Source organism: Meles meles, chromosome 1, assembly GCF_922984935.1.
Source record: "Meles meles chromosome 1, mMelMel3.1 paternal haplotype, whole genome shotgun sequence".
NCBI lineage: Eukaryota > Metazoa > Chordata > Mammalia > Carnivora > Mustelidae > Meles > Meles meles.
The window spans coordinates 154,454,307-154,474,888 of record NC_060066.1 but is presented as its reverse complement, the minus strand read 5'-3'; the positions used below and the strand labels follow the sequence as shown (position 1 = coordinate 154,474,888).

Genomic DNA, 20,582 nt, shown 5'->3' with positions numbered 1-20,582 from the left:
TGAGGGTGGCGGGAGAGGTCTCAATGTATTTACCCATGGATGTATATACACACATGTTCTTCATCTCTACCTGCTCAGTGAGAGGGTCTAGGAGCAGCAACACTTCAACAAGGAACACACCAAGCACCCAGATCTTGATTTCTAAATACTGTTCTCCACAAAAAGGAAACAGGGTACTTTGGAAAAACCGCAGATTTCAAGGCTGGGACAAGGAATGCACAAAGTAAGCCTGGAACGTCTGGTGCCAAGAAGTAAAGAGATACTCAGAGATGAGTCTATATCAAAGGACAGCTTAAAGGGGCTCCTGCTTGCCAACTATAAGATAATTTAAGCAGCAAAATAATGACAGTAACATTATAATCCATTGAATAAAATAGTAACTTTAAATCTATACTGATATAAATAAGTGAAGATATTGAAATTTGGTTAAGATATGGAATATTTATATAGTCTCAAAGTAACTCCCCACAAAATACTTATTAATTATGAAAAGAGTCATTTTGTAATAGCGGGTCCTCTCAGACACCACCTTAATCAAGTAATGAAAATTAAGAACACAATAATGGGTCAAATGGCAATGCGATGGGATACAATGAAGAGAACACAACATCATTTTTGTGATGCTTCTCCCCAAAAATACATAACTTTAATTTAATCATTAGTAAGCCTCAGACAAACCAAACTCAAGGATATTCTGCAAAATAACTGGCTTGTTCAAAAATGTTCAGGGTCATGAAACTCAAATAAAGACTGAGAAACTGTCTCTAATTGAAGGAAATCAAAGAAACAGAACAACTAAGTGCAGTGTGTGATTCTGAATCTGATCCTTTGCTGGAAAGAACATTATTGAGACAATGCACAAGCCTTGAATGGCGTCTGAGAGTAGATGAAATCAGAAGATTATGTTAGGCTATATAGGTGAATGTCTTTATTTTAGAAACATACTAAGGTGTTTGGGAAATGATAGGCATCAGACTGGCAACTTACTCTCAAATGGCTCAGGACTTTTTTTTAAAAAGTACCATTGTTGCAACCTTCCTTCATTTTGAGATTGTTTCAAAATGAAAGTTAAAATTTTATATATTCACCTTAGCCATTTGATTTTCTAAGTCTTTGCACATGCCCCAACCTATACCTATCCCAGAAGTCCCCTCCCCTCGAGAATCCTTGCTTGTCCTGCATTTCCTCTGTGAAGGAAGGGTACCCTGTGCAGGATGTACTGTGTGCCCAGGCACTGAAGTTTACCTGTACATGTCTACATTTCTGGTTACCCCAAAGGGTAGAGTCCACGTCCATCACACTCATATCTGCGTTCTTAGCACTGAGCACAGCACCTGGCATTGGGCTTGGTAATCAACCATGGAGAGAAGGAGAGAAACAAAGTTATAGGTATAAAATTGGAATCTTGGGGTGCCTGGGTGGCTCAGTGGGTTAAAGCCTCTGCCTTTGGCTCAGGTCATGATCTCAGTGTCTTGGGATTGAGTCCTGCATGGGGCTCTCTGCTCAGCGGGGAGCCTGCTTCCCTCTCTCTCTGTTTGCCTGCCTCTCTGCCTTCTTGTGGTCTCTGTCAAATAAATGAATAAAATCTTTTAAAAATAAAATAAAATAAAATTGGAATCTTTTCTAGAGCTAGAATTAAGAAAAGCAGGTTGTTTGTGTGCTGCCTGGCCTGTGTTTGAATTACAGCTGTGTGATCCTGGACCAGACTTAGACTCCTTCCCCACACATGTAAAACGGGTTGTAAGATGAAGCAAATGTAATAAGATTTGCAAGGAATCTAGCAGAGTCCTTGACACTTAGCAGGTAGGCAAAAAATTTTTGTTTCCCTTTTCTCCTTAAAAATAGGAATAAAAATTATCAAAGAAGACTAGAAGTAGAGAATTACAGGTTATCTCCTGACTTCACAATAGCCCTGATATATGAACTTGGATAAGTCATTTCACTTCACAAAGCTTCGACTTCCTTCTTGGTAAAATGGGAGGTGGAAAAATGGAGGAGTGAGAGGTGAGCTTTATGACCATCATGCTCCCAAGATCTTCTAGTTCTAAAATTTCAAGTACTTTCCCTCTTTTTGGATAATAGTAAGTACAAAAGGTGAAGGATAAGTGAGTTTTTACTGTATTTAAAGGGTGGTCCTTAGTTGTAGCAGTCAAGGCATGCAAAGTGTCCCTCCTACTGGATTGCACAGTTCCTCATTTATACCTGCTAAAAATATAGGTAAATTGAGAGGCCGTGGTGTTGTTAGGTTACTGTTGAGCGCATTAAAAATTTATGAGCCATCAAGGAACTAGCACACAGTTTCCATTTTTGCTGCATTTTCCCTTATTCATAATTCTTTCCCTAATTGCTTTTTCCCTTAAAAATGGGGGAGCCGAGACCTTGGATATTTGCCTAATAGCTCAAACAGAGCCATGACCCATTGCCAAGTCTTTCAGGCCTTTTATAGCCTGGGGACATTTGCCACTGAAAGAAAGCTGATGGGTTTGATTTTCCTGAAAGAGATATTTTGCACTGACCTCTGGCCCCATTAAATACTTTGGCCATTGCCCATTCACTGTAATGGGAGCAATAAATTTGTTTTAATTGAGGACATTATCAAGTAAGGAATATTGACAGGGACAAAATAACGTTCTGAAAACAGCCAGGATGAAATCATGAATAAATAAATATTTTGAACTTAGCTGATAAATTAACAAATGCTTATTCATAAGAGTCTGACTGGACTATTTCAAAGTTAGGCCAAAGGTGATCCCATTTCTAATAGAAACGTCGTCTTTCTCTTTCGACCAGTGAAAAGGTGGGCTACATAGACATTGCAAGACATAGAAAGGCATTTATCCATTGTGACAGATCTGCTTTAAATAGATCTATTTGTTTTCAGCTAAATGCCAAAAGGAACAGCCAGATGACTCTAGTAGCCTTTTCCATGGCAAAGCATTTATTTTCCTTGTATAAACATCTTTATTAGGGATCACAACAGGCTGTTTCTCTACCTTTTCTTTCTATTAGTCCCTTAGATTAGTGTCATAGAACTGAAATTCTGGTTAGATGTTACCTGTATGTGTTTCATTTTGAGTGAAAGAAATGACTTTTAACTTGGATACATTACTCTTGAGGAAGGGGATAAAGGTACATATGCCATCGATCCCCTCACTAATATTCTTTCATAAATAACATCATTATGACAGATGGTCAAAAGAAAAAAAAAATGTCCTAACAAACCACAAAGCATATTTGCAAAGCTGTGAGGTCTTAGATGGTGTTGGCTTTGCAAAGTCCAAATGACTAAATCTTCTAGGTTACCAGTAGCCTGAGGGCATCTTTAGCTGCATAAAAACTAATTGGACCAACTTGAATGGAAGAAAATTGTGCCTGAAGTCTTTAATCACACTAGTAACCTAATGGTTTCCTGTTCGACATAGCCAGGGCAGTGTCTAGGAAGATGAATCCATGCATACAGCTTAGAAAACCTTGCACAAGATCAGACAGTTGTGGGGAGGCATAAGCATCTCCTTTAGCAAGTTTATCGTGTGTGTCTCAAGTTTTGGCACAGGGACAGGTAAGCCATTGTTGGAGAGGGGAAAGTAAAAAATTTTTAAAAGATCTAACTAAGCAGGACACGAGAAACCTGATGCTTTCTTGCATCATAGGTTTCCCTATGATGATGAAAGGTATTTCTCTATGAGGAATGTCGTGTTCGTCTTTATATGCCAAGAATCCAAAACTCTGTAACTCATGACGAATTCGGGGAGCTCCCCAAATGGTAACAGACCAACAGCTTGACATGGGCTGCTATTAAATGTAGCATGCTTTCCAAGAAAAGGGCATGGACTGGAAGTCTGAAGACCTTGTGTTCAAGTTCTGGTTCTGCCTCTTGCTAGCTCTGTGAGTTACTGCAGGTTTTCCAAACTTGGAGCCTGGTATAAGAGGATGGAGGTAAAGTTAATGCCTTCCCAGATATCTCATGGGGGTTTGATAAAAATGCTCTAAGCTAATCAGTATAAAAGTAGGTGCCAACCACAAAGCCCTCTACAAACCTAGGAAATCATTATTCTATCATCATGGTAGAACTTATTGTTCTGTGTCTCTTTGTTCTTATTTAGTTGTTTCAATTTCACTCTTGCTTTCAAGCCATGTGGACTCTATTCATTTGCTATAATTCACCAAATCAAAGTCACCGGCTCTGCAAAAACCGCACTTGGAAGAATGTCACAAAGATGGTTTCTTTTGGACTGGATGCCCACCTGATGTCTCCTTTGGAATGTAATTCAGTCAGAGGCAGTCATGGCACTAGCAGATATTCTGAGAATTCATGAAATCCCACAGCCAAAACCATGATCCATTGCTCCAATACCAAAAGCGTTTGGCAGACTATAACTTGGAAGCCACAGTCCTGGCTGCTTTTGAGGCTCTGAATGGGGCCATTTGAACTCGCTGTGGCCCTGCCCACTCCCACCACTCTGGAGAGGAGGCACCCGAGTTCCCCGGACTCTCTTGAGACAGTCTTTTTCTTACTTCCTCACGGGCCTTGCTTCACAATATACCTTCCTGGAGTAAGAGATAACAGAGTGATTTGGAGTTTTTCTCCACCTCTCAGGCACTGCAACATGAAGAGTCTACAGATTTATCTTCTATAAAAACTTCTGTGAAGTAGCCCAGGGGTTTTTAGCACCAGCCTTATACAACCTGTCATTCAAATCCTTAATGATGGGTTTATGTGAAAGCGATTTCTCCACACTTTCTGTTTCCTTCATCTTAGATGGCAGTGTGGTTCTTCCTTTGAAATAGACCACAAAAAGAGCTGGTTCCTTCCGGCAAATATCAGGGTTCGGTGACTATTTGAAATGAAATGTCTATAGACAAATGCTGCAAACACCACCTCGAGTAGGAGCAGTAATGAGTAGCTAGGTATGCCGCGGCACGTGTGTGGAAATCGGCCGTTCGGTCCTGGCCAAATGGCAGACACTTCAGATAAGGAAGATAAAAACCTTCTGCCTAAGTGGGAAATGCAATCTCATCTGCCTTTCCAACATAGGAAAACCAGTTTCACAAAGTCTGCATGGTTCATGACTACCTTCCAAAGAACCATGGAACGAAAGAAATGGAGGGACCTGGAATGTCACGCCATTTGGATCCCTCTGTAGCCCCCACAACCATAAGGTACCTCAGCCATATCTCAAAAACTTCCAGAGATGGGACAGTGTCCCCTTCTAGAAAAACTCAATCTACTTGGGGACAGTTCTAACTTCAGGAAATGTGATATTGTCTTTTAACGATTCCCAGTGTCTTAGGCTCAGCCTTAACCCTGAAGATGGAGAATGTCACCTACCTGAAGTCTGTGTCAGTTCTTCACTTGTTCAGCCAGTGACAATTCAATCTAACCACTTGTCATTTGGCACCAATCTCCCCTTCTTACCTCCAAGCAATCAGGAGAAACTCTGTCAAGTATCTGCGGGAATCCAGATATATGTTCTTGCATATGGGTTCCCCTTTAAATTTTTCCTCAACAAAAAGAGATAAAGCAAATCTAACACGGTGTCTTTTTTTTTTTTTTTCCTTACTGAGCCCATGGTAGCTTCTAGCAATCGGTGCTTTTTTTTTTTTAAAGTGTACAGAAAAACTCTGTTTTAATGTTCTTTTCTGGATTTTTGCCTAGAATGTACATTAATCCACTAGTTTAGCTTATAGACTCTGCCTTCCTCCTGCTCTGAAGAATTGAAGCTATATTTGGATATATTCTATCATCTAGCACTTTCCTCACTTTTCATAGCTCTTCTGTAATCTTATATACATATTGATTGACTTGGGTTTGGATAATACTTTTTGCTTAATGTGTTGGTCATGAACGTCGTTATCTCCACATCCCTTTCAACCAACATATCCTCCTAGTTTAGAATGTTCTTGTCTTTGCTCATGGGGTGTAAGTCCATTCGCAGACCACGTGACTGATTATAAACATGCTAGCTTGTGCCAACAAACCATGATCTGACTGGCATGCACACGCAAAAATGCAGATTACATATTTTGGGGTTGAGTATGAACTGACTATTTAGCTAACCATCTACTAGGTAGTGTATACACACAAAGCTTGGATTGAAAAGCAGGAAATATTTTTTGAATTTTAGTTCTGCTCTTCATTTTAGATAAATTATTCATCCCCTGGTGTGCCTTTGTAAGAGACAATGGCTGATGATTGTGTTTATCTTTACATATACTTCACAGAGCTAATTTGACTATTTAGCCTAAAACGACTGAAACCTTTTTTAGTACTTAAATAAGAAATATCGATATAATGGGGTTGTGTGCAAAACTAACATAAAGATTCTGTTATTCTCTTTAAAGGAGAAAACATCACTACATTCCCATTAAACATATGCATGAAATTACCTATATAATATTCTATATCATTCATATATATGCCTATATATGATGTACAGCATCCTTTTAGCACAAAGAAGGCTACCTAGTTGACTAGTAATATTGAAACACTGCAAAACTGAGTGTTTTTCTTACCTGCCATTAGTTCACACTTACTTTCCTGGGGCAGCGACATCACTGGACATGTCGATTTTCACTGACCACACCTTCAGCAAACACAGATCCTGCTGGTGTGTCCCTTAAACTCTGGGCTTCTGTGAAACTCCTGCTGAAGTCTGGGTGCACATGGGTTGAGGACAACTAGTTCCATTGATCAGGGTCTGGTTTCTCCTGCTTTGTTTGACCTAGGCGTGCCTGGCCTCCATCTGTCTGTCATCCTAGAACAGTGTCCAGAGCCAGCCCATGTGGTATTTCTTGGGCAGGAAGGTTAAGTCTCCAGGCATGAATTGCATTCAGCAACTGAATAAATAAGACAGCTTGGGGATGGGTTTTTATTCCTAGGAAACCAGATAGCCTTTTTGATGATAAAATATTTATTCCCCATTATCTTGTTGTTGCCAAGACTACTATGGACAGTACATTTCTTAAAAGGAGCTAGATTGCTAAAGAGGCTTCAGTAGGTAAATTTTAGGGTATCAGCAGGTCCGTTTTATTTTGAAAATATCTCATATGACATTTGATTGCCCAGAACTGAGTGTGGTTTGCCACTTAATGTTGATTCAGCTAATACCATGTCCCACTTTAAGTCAATACTTTTTCATCATTGTTTTCCCCTAAAAAAGAACTTCACTTTACCTCTTAAGAAAGTGAGGCCAAACGTGTCGTCATTTTAAGGCAAAGTAAATTAAACAGTGTGCATTTATATTAGAATTTAGAAAAATCTAACTTCTTCAAATGAACATTTTGTAATAACTTTATTTTACACACTTTAATTATTTTAATTATTTGCAAAGTACCAGCTAAGCACTGTGGGAGATCCAAAGATGTCAGACAGGACCTCTGACCTCCAGGAATATTCTGTTTAGTGGGGTTCACTAGCATACAAATACGGATGGTGCTACACCAAGGCAGATTCTGATAAGCACTGTGGTAGAAGTATAAGTACTAGAGGGTATGAAATCCTGGATGGGATTTCCGAGAAGACTGAGGAAATGTTGCCTTCGAGTTAGACCTTTATAAATAATAAAAGTAGGTAACATTTATTGTTTCCTAAATGCTGAACTTTTCAAAGTATTTTAAACTTATTATTTCTTTAGTTCTCATGATTAACCTTATAAGCCAAGTTTTGTTATGATTCCCATCTTCTGGTTGTATAAACTGACGTGAACATAACAGCGACCACAGGTATATAATTCACTGACAGATACGATTCACTATGAGGGTGAAGGTTTCCTTGGCTTCAGGTTTTGAGTCTGAAGAGCTAAAAAGGAAGCAACCCCATTAACCAGTATGATAAAAGAGTAGAAGTTGGAGGAAGAGAAGAATTCATTAAGGCCAGGAACCAGGAAGAAATTCCTATTTGAATCGTGGATAAGCATGCAGGCTTTGGAATCTAAAAGCCTTGGGTTCGACCTTTAGATGAGCCAATTACCAAACCTGCGTGACAAGTTACTTAATGGCTCCAGCCTCAGTCTTCTTACCTGTAAAATGACTGAAATGATTTGGTAGTGATAAGAATTAAGTGAGATGAGAGAGGTAAATGCTTATTACATAAGAATCACACAATAAATATTATCATCACTATCTCTTATAGTTACCATTGTAACAACAGCAATATAATAATAACAATATCTCTTGTCATTGATTTCTTGATATTGATTATTACTAAGATAATAATGTTCTGGTGATTGGTTCCTTTTGAGTAAGGCTTACAATGATATTAATTCAGGTTTTAGAATCAACACTCCTTTTTATTAAATTTAATCATCAAAACAAACTGGAATTATTTATGTATTTTTCCCATTGTACAGATAAATACACTGAGTCTGAGAACAGATGGCATGCCTTTTGTAGCCTCTCTGGAAGAGGCAGGACTCACACCCAGATCTGACTTACTGCAGATAATTCTGAACTGTCTCCCAACTAGTCACTTGTAGCATTAAAAACACCTTTGGAGAAAAAAAAACAAAACACCTTTGGAGGGGCACCTGAGTGGCTCACTGAGTTATGCCTCTGCCTTAGGCTCAATTCATGATCTGAGGGTCCTGGGATCAAGCCCTGCATCAGGCTTTCTGCTCAGCAGGGAGCCTGCTTCCCCCTCTCTCTCCTTGCTTCTGCCTACTTGTGATCTCTCTCTCTCTCTCTCTCTCTGTCAAATAAATAAATAAAATCTTTAATACAAAAAAACAAAACAAAACAAACCTTTGGGGGTGCCTGGGTGGCTCAGTGGGTTAAGCCGCTGCCTTCGGCTCAGGTCATGATCTCAGGGTCCTGGAATCGAGCCCCGCATTGAGCTCTCTGCTCAGCAAGGAGACTGCTTCCCTTTCTGTCTCTGCCTGCCTCTCTGCCTACTTGTGATCTCTCTCTGTCAAATAAATAAATAAAATCTTAAAAAAAACAAAACAACAACAATTAAAAAAAAACACCTTTGTATCATTTTGTCCGTTTTCTGGGAGCTATGCTGAGTGAATAAATTGTGTTTTATAAAAATGTTATTAGCAAACCACCACCATGGTTTTCATAGTGTGAAAACATATGTCTCTTGGGATTTTCTAGTGCTGGACAGTGTTCCTCTCGAGGCCTGTCTTTGGAGGAGATGAAGAGAGGTCTCCAGTTCTCCCCCGTTGACAAATATGGTAAGTCTATAGATTATTCAGATCCATTAAGGGACCTGCCCCTGAGAAGGTGATATTTATCTGATAACAAGAAAAGATTTTGTTTTATATAATAACGAGAAATGACAGATGCTTCACAGATACTATATTGTAAAAGTACAAACTTTGAACTTGTCTTATATAACTCTGCATTCATCTTTGAGTTTAGTGATGTGTGTGCATTAAGTGTGTATTTGTATATGTATATCAGTGTGGGTCCACGTGGAAGAAGATAAAACTCTCCTCATGAAAACAGTTGCCTGAATCTTGTGATATTCCAAAACCTAGTTGCCACCTTACTGAGTTCACTGCCTCTAAGCCCCACATCGCAGGTATGTCTAGAGGAGAAAAACAAGACAGGAGTCTCCACAATTACATCATATGTTGGGAGCGCTTCCCCTTTAGAAAGTACTCAAGGGTAAAAGGTAAACCCAGCCATCTCCTCCAAATCTAGAGAGGAGGTGAAGGTATCATTGATGGTATCCATTTTGCACAGGATTACTTTAGAAGAAACCAATATTTTAGAAGGAATTAACTCTTTGAAATAGTTAACACAGCTCTCTGCAGGCCCCTGGAAGCCAGAGGATGGTAATCACCTTTATCACCAGCTGCCATATTAATGTGTGAGGCCTGTAATGTCCTTTTTCCAACTTCTAAGCCCAAGAGGCTCTATATTTAACTGGAATTTTAGCACAATGGGCTCATTTATTCATAGGAACTTTCCTTGACAATATGGAGGACTGAAAAAAATGTACATCAGTTAAAGAGATCAGATTTATTACAAGAACTGTGTTTGGGGAAGAATCAATTGGATGATGTGTTCCCGGTTCTCTGATTTAGATGGCCATAGACCCGGGAAGCCCTCAGCTTTGGGATCCTCACCAATGTACCTTGTTTGCTGAGTATTACTACCTAAGGCATAAGAAAGCCTTTAAGAAATGAAGAAAAAAAAAATTGTTCTGGATAGATGCAGACAAACTACTTGGGAACATTAAAGAGAGGAAACTTTGTGCTCTGACTCGCAGGACGTGCCTAGAATGTAGCCGAGTGCTTTTTATCATCAGCTTTACAACATAATTGGCCAGTCTAGTAACAGGGGAAAATGTGCTCTAAGTGTCACATCATCACATTTTTCATAGAGATAATATCGTCTTTTCAAACCTTCACAGATGTGACCACACAACCACAAAATATAGGGCACCCTTTGAAATGTGTGCTTTGACCAGAAGTCTTCCCTTTCATGGTGGAGGAAACATGTCAAGACGAAGCATTTCATTAACGATCTGTTTCTTAAAGGAATAAGACTTCGAGCAGAATTCCTCAAGATGGAGAAGACAGAAGAGATGCAGAAATGCAGAAGTTGGGTTTTCCCCCGCATGTGTGTACCGGGGTGGAAGAAAACATTAGGGTGTTTGGATGGAGCAAGAACCCCAACAGACAAAGGAGACAGATTTACTGTCTCCCCCTAGGAACATCCCGCTGTACAAGAAAGAACCTTTAACTGCCTCCCATTTTCATCGCATAAGTTAGTTGCGGTAAAACAGCTACTTTAGGAACTGTTTCTTCCTCTCTGCCCCCAAAGAGCAGGGCTAGAGAATGAAGATAAGATTACACACAGAGCCATTCTCTTAGTACTTGAGGCTTTTCACCCTCAAGTAACAAAACGTGCAGATGTGGTTCAGTCTTTTCTTAGAGCCTGTGGTCAAATTTCACTCGGGTCCCTCCTCAGCAGAACAGCCCCCCAAGTACCAAGTACCAGAGTCATCCAACTCTGGCAATGACGCATCAATAAAAAAGTCAGCACCTACGCCCCGCTGACTCTGCCGCCCATCCCGGAAAGAGCCACCCCACACTGAGGAACAAGCACCCCCAATGAGATTTCCCCTGGATGGGGAAGGGGCGTGGCAGAGCCTCATAGGCCAGTAAAACCACGTGTGGTACAGGAGAAAGCTGATGATAAAAGGATCACGAGTTTATCAAAACGTCTATCTGTGCCTGGAATGAAGGTGCAGTTTCAGGCTGGACAAGAGGAACTATTTTGCTTTAGGTTGTAGATTTTATGTAAGTCCACAAAAAATTAGGATTCAGTGATGTGTATCCTGACCCTGCCTCCCCTCTTCTCAGCAACCCCACCACACACACACACACACACACACACACACACACACACACACACACACCCCCTCCTCCTCTCTGACCGGGGCCAGGCCCCCCGGCCCTCAGGGGAGCGAGAGGAGGACCCATCATCCGCAGCCCCGGGCATGGCCGTTCAGGAGAGTGTGTGTGCTGCCTAACAGATTAGCCAGAGAGCCTTCTTATGAAAATAAATAAACCTATCCAACTGCATATTGCTAGATGCCTTGACAAAAATGTAGATGGCTGAGTTGATTCTGAAAACTCAGCTATCAAAGCGGAGCAGAAGCAGCAATAGCTGTTGACAAATGGGCCCATTTTCACAGAAGCAATGAACGAGCTACTTCCTTACTTGCGGTGGAAAAGGAACGGCTTCCAGGCACATGCCCTGTGTCCTCTCGGGCAGCAGGCCTGGTCCTGAGCCACAGGTTGCCTGTTCTCTGGACTCAGCAGGGGCCAGCACTTCAGTGAGCATCAGATACCACTGGTACTTGGGCCTAAACTTTGAGGTCCACTTAAAAACCAGGCACTCAGGAAGGAAAAACCAAACCGAACCTAACCAAAGGCAACCTGCTGTAGAGAGGGGCTCTTTCCTTCTGCTCTGTGCTTACCTCTACCTTCTTTTTATCACCGCCATTTGCCTAACACTCATGGTGTCACACACTATACGGATGGTCCGGCCTATGCTACCAACCTTATGAATCAATGTCCTATTTACAAATGAAGACACCGAGGCCTACAAAGGTTAAGTGGACAAAACCCACAGAACCAGTAAGTCATGGAGCCAGGGTTTAAAGCCAGATTTGCCTGACACAGAAGCCCAGGCTTCTAGGCATAGCAATACACCACCTTCTTGAACTGACCCCCTTCTTGACTCCAGACATGACCAGCTTGGGTCCCAATCACACACCCCTCATTTGTGTTCCCCTGGTCTCAGCTCTCTGTTTGCGTTTTAAATTTTGCCTTTGTTTTACAACTGCTTGCCACCAACTTCTGCCCAGACCCTGAGCCCAGGAGCCGGGAGAAGCTGCCTGGCAGCTGTGTGGTGCACTGGGTGAGGCTGGTTAGGAACAAAAATGGCAAGACGGGCCACAGGCCATAAGTAACAGCTGCACTTCTATTCCGTTGCAGGCTACGTGTCTGATCCCATGAGCCCGATGCATTTTCATTCTTGCCCGAATCGTGGCAGCTTTGAGGACAGCGGCTGACAGCATTCCGCAGATACCTAAGGAGAGTTTTCCCCCAAACTGACAGCAACAGTTCCAACCGTGGCAGGCTTGCTTCCAATTATAATATTTTTACCCTCTAAGGTTTCCTTAAATTGGCTTGTTTATTCTGGTCCTATTTAATTCCCTACCACAAGTTGGGCTTTGGATTTGTGGCTAAGCGGCGAAATGCAAAAGAACCAGGACAGAATGTATCTGAGGATTGGTTTGAATTTTGTAACTGAAAAAACAAATTTATATCGTTACTTAGAGATGGGGCCTAAGTCTGTGGTGGGCTCTTAACAATTGTTATGTTTTCCTAGACTGAATTATCTAGACTTGAGTTTGAGAACTGTGGGTTTGATTTTTTTAGAATATTGTTCATTTTCTTATGTTATTATGTTACCACTAGTGTCCGGCTCTGTGATTAAAGATTGTTGGCACACAAAATGGATTCAGAAGTGTATCTCATTCCAACAAGACATCTTCTGAGTATACCTTCTTTAAGACATATCGGTAATGACCTTCAGATCAAGATGCTTGCAAAATACTGCACTTAGTTATTTAGCCTCCTTTCTGTATCATAGCAAGTGCTCTGTGCTTTGTTTGTGCATCTTGTTACCCAAGGTATACCTTTCAAGGTATTGTAAATGTTCCTGGTATAGGTATGACACGACCCTACAAATACAAACCCGCTGTTCATACCGAAGTCTAGCACGGTGCACGGGAAGGATATCTGAGGTACCAGTGGCCTGCAAAAAATGAGACATCCAGGGGCGCCTGGCAGGCTCCATCAGTAAAGCCCATGACTCTTGATATCAGGATCAAGTGCACAGTGAGATGTTTAACAGCTTCCTGGCCTCTACTCCCAGACGCCAGTAACAGCTCCCTGAAAAAGCCACCAGGCATTTCTAGATGTCCCTGGGGGGCACAAAACTGCCCCAGGTTGAGAACCACTGCTCCAAGCCATCAGAGGACAACTGGGGACTTGAAGAGCAATGGAAGGAGTATGGAGCCTGGCTTTGGCTGTATTTAGGCAAATCTGCTTTCTTCTCCTGAGTATCATGGGCTCATATACACATGGAACTAAATGGGAAAAGTGCTGATCGCTCCTTTCATGTCTGTGGGGAGCTCCTCCATCTTCCCCTCTCCTCCTGCTGATTCAAGATTAAGTCTCTTGAGGGCAGTTTCTATCAGAACAGCAACCTCACCTCTAAAACCCTTCTGAGCCTTATCTTATGACCTGTGGTTGCAAAGTTGAAAGTCCTCGGAACGGCTTAGGGAAAGCCAAGTGCCAGTACAGTAGAAGTTAAGACCATGATACTTCCCCTTAGTCACTCCTTTTTAGCCTCCAGCCTCTTCATTTCACCACCAAATTATTTTGGAATCATAGGTGCTCTTTCCTGCCTAGCAACTTGCCAAGGGTCTTTCTGATAACAGGAACAAGGAGCCTCAAGTGGCCATCCAAGCATAAAGCCTTCTGGTAAGGGGCTGGCTAAAGACCACCTGTTTCTTTGTTTCTTTCTCTAGTCCTCCACTCTGGCTACTTTAGGCAATGAACCAGCACCTAGCTGGGGTTCTTCACACCTTAATCCTTTTATGAGCTGAGTTGAAATACTGTAGACAGTTTAAAAAAAAAATTAAAAATAAGTAAGTAAGTAAGTAACCAGTTTTAACTAAGAGATTGACAGTAGGTGATCATATATGTAATCAGGACAGCGCTGGGGGTAAACCAGGTGTCCTCCCAGATTCCCATGGAATGGGGGTCCTATCCAGAGAAAGGACAGCTTGTTTCTGAAATACCTCTTTTAGAAGGGGATTTTCTAGAACAAATGTGTGAAGCTCCCTTTCTTTGTTTCCTTTAATTAACCACCTCCTCTCTCTACAATGTATCTCTTTAGGTTACTGCTTCCCTCTGCCTCTTGTCTTGTCAAGGATCTGCAAATAATGAGACTAATGTGTCTTGATTCCTGAGAAGGGGAACCTTTTCACAGATGCCAACCTGTAGCTCACAAACCCTCTTCATTATTGCACCTTTAATGGGACCCAAGGATCATCTTGGAGATTGTCTTGAGATCATGAGGTTGTGTGTGTATGTCTATGTGTCTTTTCTCCTTGCTGAAAAATGTCTCACTAATTGCTTTCTTTTTCTGCTGATAAAAATGAACTTCTGTGATCATGTTTTCGCATGCTTAGCACATTAATTTTTTTCTACGTGCATGCAGCACCGAGCTCGCTTCGAAGATGTTCAATTAGCTATAATTGTAAGCCAAATTACAGCAGCACCAGGAGAGAGTTATTCCAACAGAGTGATTATTTGGGTTAAATTATTTCCAAAGCTGACATTTTGCTGGGACAGAGGGAAAAAATGGGTGCTGGTGGTAGGAAAAAAGGCTAGTGCTAGATAATCTATCTGAAATGAAGGACCTGATTCCTTCCTCTCCCTCTCTTGTTCCTTGTCTTAATTTCCTTTCCTTCTTCCTTCCTCCCTTCTCCTTCCTTCCTTCCTTCCTTCCTTGTCTCCCTCAAACAATAACCACTGGCTTTGGAGTTTCTCAGACCTTCTACAGTAATTTTGTGACCATAGGCAAGTCAACCTATCTGAGCTCCAGTTTATTATCTGTAAGATGGTAATAATAACATTTCTCTTGAAGAGGTACTATAAGAATTATAAATAATATAAAGTTCATTGTATAGTTCCTGGCCCACAATAGCAGATACTGTACATGTTGTTGTTGCTTATTGTTACTGTTATATCACCATGCAACCAAAGAGCTATATGAGGAGAGGAGGGCATGAGAAGGGTGGAGACTTTTTTCTCTAATGTGAAAATTGGCATCATTGTCCCTAAAACCCCACTTTTGTGAACAGTGAGCTTCTGAGCTTACACTTCTGAGACAGTGTGAGCCAAGATCCAGCAACCTTAGGACTGGCTCATTTCAGGATGTCTTTTTATACCTGATATCAGATCAGAAGAGAAATCAAATCCTTTAAATCAAATACAAGAGCCAAGAAGCATCCCCAACAAGGGAGATGTTAAGTAGAAATAGCTAGAAAACCCATGTATTGAGCACCTATTATGTGGCAGGAACTGTTTCAGAGGATTTAAAATGCAGTTATTGTCGTTTAGTTCTCCAAACAACTCCGGAAAGGGAGAATTTTTTTCTTGCTTGCTCAAGTAGATAATAAATCCAAGCTAGTATAGAAGGGAACCAGGTTTCAAAACTAGGTTTGCCTGGCATTAGTACCCATGATCTGTTCACCACACAGGACTGCCTCTATTGTGTGGAGGAAAAGGGATAAAAATAGCCAGTGTTCACAATCCAGAATCATGGGAAGAGCCAACAAATCTGCTGTTCTGCAGTCCCGAGGAAAATTTGGGAATTAGCCCAGGAGAAGTTTCAGGGACTAGAAAAACAAACCTTTCCTGATTGCTGTGGCTCGTTATTGCAAAGTAAAACCAAAAATATAATCATCATCATTTTCTCTGTTTTAATTATGGAAAAGAAGGGGCTGGAATCATCTCAAGGCTCAAAAAATACACATTGTTATTTTCTAGGCAAAATGAACCAGAAATGATTGACAGAAGCCAGACTCTCACCGTGATAAGCAGGAACAAAAAAGTTAGGAGGGCAAAGCACAGCAATTAGGGAAGCCAAGGAGTCTCACATTTTCCTCTCCTCATTACCACACTGGGTAGGGAAAGCAAGGAGAGATAGTGGAACCATTACCAGTAGGATCTGAATGCCTCCTTCCTTCCTAGTTTTGTGGTGCGTGCAGTTACTCAAGCATGCAGACCAAAAAGCTCCTTCTGATCAGTTCCCTTCCATCTTTCAAGAGCCACTAGGGTGAAGAGGAGCCATTGGACACCGGCAATCCCTTCTCCAGGATCAGCTGAAGACTCAGCTGCCATAGTAACAGACTGTGGTGGGAGACTGTCAGCTCAATTAGCAGTGTATGCAAAACATGATGGAGAATCAAAGTTCCTCTCCCTCCTTGGACATCCTACCTTTTATGAGGCTAACTAGAAATAAAAAGAGCAGGGGTTGCACATTTCTCCTCAGGCCAGAGATCCCAGGCAGCCCAGCAGCTGACCCAGTGGCAGGGTGCTAATTAAATTAGGCTTCTTGAATTAAAACACTGCCACGGGTGCCAAGACCCGCTGATGAGGACACGTCTCCAAAGCGCTCTCAGTCGAGCTTTATGTTTAATTAGTGAGATAAAAAGAATATTATCTCAAGTATCTGTCTTTTAAGCAATTGGCTCATATGCAGAAGAAAGGTATCTTCGCCATCTTTAAAAAAAGGTTTTGCAGTTCACTAATTTCACTAACCTCCATCTCTTCTTTTATCTCAACTAATCAGTAAATGGTAAGAGTCCAGCAAGACCATGAAATGCAATAAAAATAATTTGAATGCAGGTTTGCCCTTCGGTTTTCTACTCATAATAATTGATGGTCTGCTTAACACCACTTCAAAAATTAATCCACAGTGAAGAATATCAAGTTCTTCTTTTAGGGCTTTTTTTTTTTTTTTCCCTGTCCTGAAACTCAAATTAGTCTAAGGGAAAAAAAAAATCAATGTCAAGATTGAGGATAATTTGAAGTAATCAGAATAAAAATGAATGGGACACTAGCTGACGTGTGTTTATCCTACACCAAGTAGGAGACGGCAGGAAGCAGAATAGCATCAAGCAGTTCTTGAGCGACAGCCCATGTTGGGATTACTAGAGGGTTTATTAAAATAAACCCTGAGTTTTAGACTCAGAAGGTTTGGAGTGGGGCCCCAAGAATGTGCATTTCTGGCAAAGCTCCCAGGAGTTGCTGCCGCTGCTGCTGGTCCGGGGACCACACTGCGAGAGGCGCTGGCAGAGTGGTTCAGGGTGTGAGCTTTCGAATCAGACTTGGGTTCTGTTTTTTGTACTGTTGTTTTTTGACCCTTCATGATGGGACCTCTCGTGGGCCAGTTAGTTCGTCTCTCTGACCCTCCAATGATTCTTACCTCACAGAGAAGATTAAGAAAAACAGCACGTAGAGAGCACATATCCCCATGCCAGGCACATGATAAATGTTCCATAACAATTGGCCATGCTTGATATAACATGACGGAGAGAGGAATCAAGCAAGCACCAAGGGCTAATCATTTATTTCCTGGATACTAATGAAAGGATCTTGGCCGGGAAAATTGAAGTGTTTATAAGACAGCCCTAAGTTCAGGTCAAAAAGGTAACAAAGAAGAAAGGTAACAAAAAAGAAAGCAAGAATAACACAAAAGGCACAACGTGGATAAAATTATAACCGGATTTGCCATGCAGTTACATTAAACATAAACACTTAATTACGAGTGTCTCAAGGACCAAGTCTTAGACACCTCTCGAGTGACATTTCAGTTCTTCTTGGCCTCATCTGTGCCATTTACCAGTGAGTCACCCACCATCGTAACAACCAAGTTCTTGTGGGAAACCTGACCACCCCATACCTCCTGTGGGGCCAGGAGGCTCCTGACTGCCCCACTCCTCCCGGATCACTGCTATGAAGCTCCCTCATTGCCTGAGGAGAGATGCCTTCCGTTTTCTAGGCCTTTGCAACTCAACTTGGCTATTAACTCACACTTGTGCCCCTGTGGTGGAAACCTCTGACCAATGGGAGAGCAGAGCCAGGAAATACATTCTTCTCCTTTCTCCACCACACCACCACCTTGTACTGAGGCGCAGTCCTTCGTAGTGCTTCAGAAGACAACTTGGTGAGACTGACAATCAGTGACCCTTGGCACCCAGCAGTATCCAGCTCAATACCATACTGTAGGGCTGGCTCTCCCTCCTTTCCTCCACATTTCTGCTACTTGCCCCATTTCTGCTTCCAGGGATTGATTTACTGAAGAAGGAAGTGACTTATGGGCTTTTGCCCAGGGTCTGCTTTTCAATAAAACCAAACTATGACAGACAATAGGCAAATGATTTGAATTTTGACCACTAGTTCCTCCTTAGTAAGGAGTGGTTTGTAGAAAGAAGGAATAAGTGGCTGAAGAATAATTAAATTAGTGTAAGAATGAATTCACCAATGGCCGAGGGGTTCAGGAGACTGCCAGGCTGAGATCACACTTTTAGCCTTGTTTCTTTCAGCGCCATTTGAGTACCCTGTTGTCCCTACTGTTAAAAGATAAAGTGAGGCATATTAAAAATGTTAAGAGTTTCTTTGAGGGAAAATCTATTCCAATAGGGCAGCACCAAACCAAAGATGGTTGGGAGCCTGCCACTGACAGGAAACAGGAGCAAGACTTTTATAGAAAAGACACTGAAGCAAAGCAAGGGAATTATTGGGTTGGCTACTGCTTGAAGCAACTGCCTTATCTGGAAAGCTTAGTTGGCTGTTTGTGATTGGTTGTTTTTAGGTTTTTGATTTCTGAACCGAGACCGTGGATAGGCTTGGGTTTTGGTTTGCTTACATAAGGTGCTAAGTATTAGAACCATGTCAGGCTCATGGCCTCCTTTTGTAATTAACATAACACCGTTTTTACTGTTTCACTCTGTTGCATGTGAGACGTTGTACTGAGCACGACTATGTGTGATCAGGCCCTTTGTAAGTACCCAAGCGGCAGCAAAAGTAGTCCTAGTACCTTATATCCTGTTGCCCTAGATTTCTGTAAGCTCATCCTTTTCCTCTTCCTTTTCGATTCTTGTTATTTCTCTCATTCCACCGATCTGCCTACTCATTTTCCTACTTTATTAGTATGTTTCCGTTTGTCCATCTCATCATCACTGGTCTTTATTTTCCTCCCTCATGTTCAGTGTCTCTCTGCAAGTCGGAAGCGACTTTTTACCTGCCTTTCAGGAAGGTCTATCATTTGCATAAAAATGACTGGCTTCCTGGCATTACCAGGAGACACTAACTCCCAGACAAACTCCGTCTCTATGATACTTCTCATTCTTATAGTGTAACCCAGCCTCACCCCCAGGGAGGTCTAATGAACGAAATGCCTTTGTATTGCTTTGGTTTTTAACGCTAAAACACTGGTTAAATATGATCTTCGTGTACCTTTTAGTATCAGTCCCAAAAGAATAAGGGAACAACATACCCTCAAGTTTTGTCATCATAGAGCCCCACCTGCTACAATCTAGGTCTGCCCTAGTTTCAGTAATTGCCTGCCCAACCTTCAAGCCGGGTTCTTCATGAAGAGAACAAGGAAACTGAATTAATTCATTAACAAGGGTTGGGCTGGATTGGAAAGGCACCAAATTAAAGGTAGAAAAGACGATGAAAAGCAATAGCGTATGGACATAAGACTGTTAGTCGACTGCTCTGCAGAGCCCCAGATCTCTAAAAGTTTTTTCGGCTTCCACATATTCATCAAAACCTTCCACTTTCTAGAATACAAAGTCAGTGCATTTGGGGGGCAAGTTCAACTGGTCAGATGTATGCAAAGCAAGCACATTTTTTAAAAATTCTAATAATTAAAAAAAAAATTCTAATAATTAAAATAATTGGCTAGCTAAGAAAAGACTGTCCTAGTTAATTGGTCTCCACTGAAGAAACATTAGGCTTTAGGGGAAATGCATGTTTAATGGAAGTAATAAGTTATTAATACAAATGGAAATTCTGCAAAACGTAAAATAGTGGTGGAGAATGTTCAAGCTGCTTGCTAAAGCTTAATCAGTTTGTTCCTTTTCCCACCCTATCCATTAAGCTGTTAATTGATTTAAAATATTAATACAGCTCAAGAATCACAGAGAGACACCTCCTTATTTGCAATTTTCCTATCAAATGTCTTACTACTGTATCAAAAATGATTCCTCCCTCATACTATCAGCATACACTGCAATTTATCAGAACCACAACAAACAGGAGTGTTTACAAATGTTCACAAATGTTGTTTATGGGGGCACCTGGGTGGCTCAGTTGTTAAGCGTCTGCCTTCGGCTCAGGTCATGTTCCCCGGGGTGCTGGGATCGAGCTCCGCGTCGGGCTCTCTGCTTAGCGGGGAGCCTGCTTTCTCCTCTCTTTCTCTGCCTGCCTCTCTGCCTACTTGTCTGTCAAATAAATAAATAAATAAATAAG

The 20,582-nt window shown here is 41.5% G+C and overlaps 1 protein-coding gene across 1 annotated transcript in view; it reads left to right on the top strand.

Moving 5' to 3' along the window:
* The window catches only part of TNNI3K (TNNI3 interacting kinase), a 314,566-nt gene extending 301,603 nt beyond the window's left edge, over positions 1 to 12,963 (top strand). The window contains exons 25-26 of the mRNA XM_046006844.1: positions 9,094 to 9,173; positions 12,456 to 12,963. Coding sequence (XP_045862800.1) covers positions 9,094 to 9,173; positions 12,456 to 12,532 — 157 coding nt within the window. The 3' untranslated portion in view covers positions 12,533 to 12,963. The remainder of the gene's footprint in view (positions 1 to 9,093; positions 9,174 to 12,455) is intronic.
* The last annotated feature ends 7,619 nt before the right edge of the window (positions 12,964 to 20,582 follow it).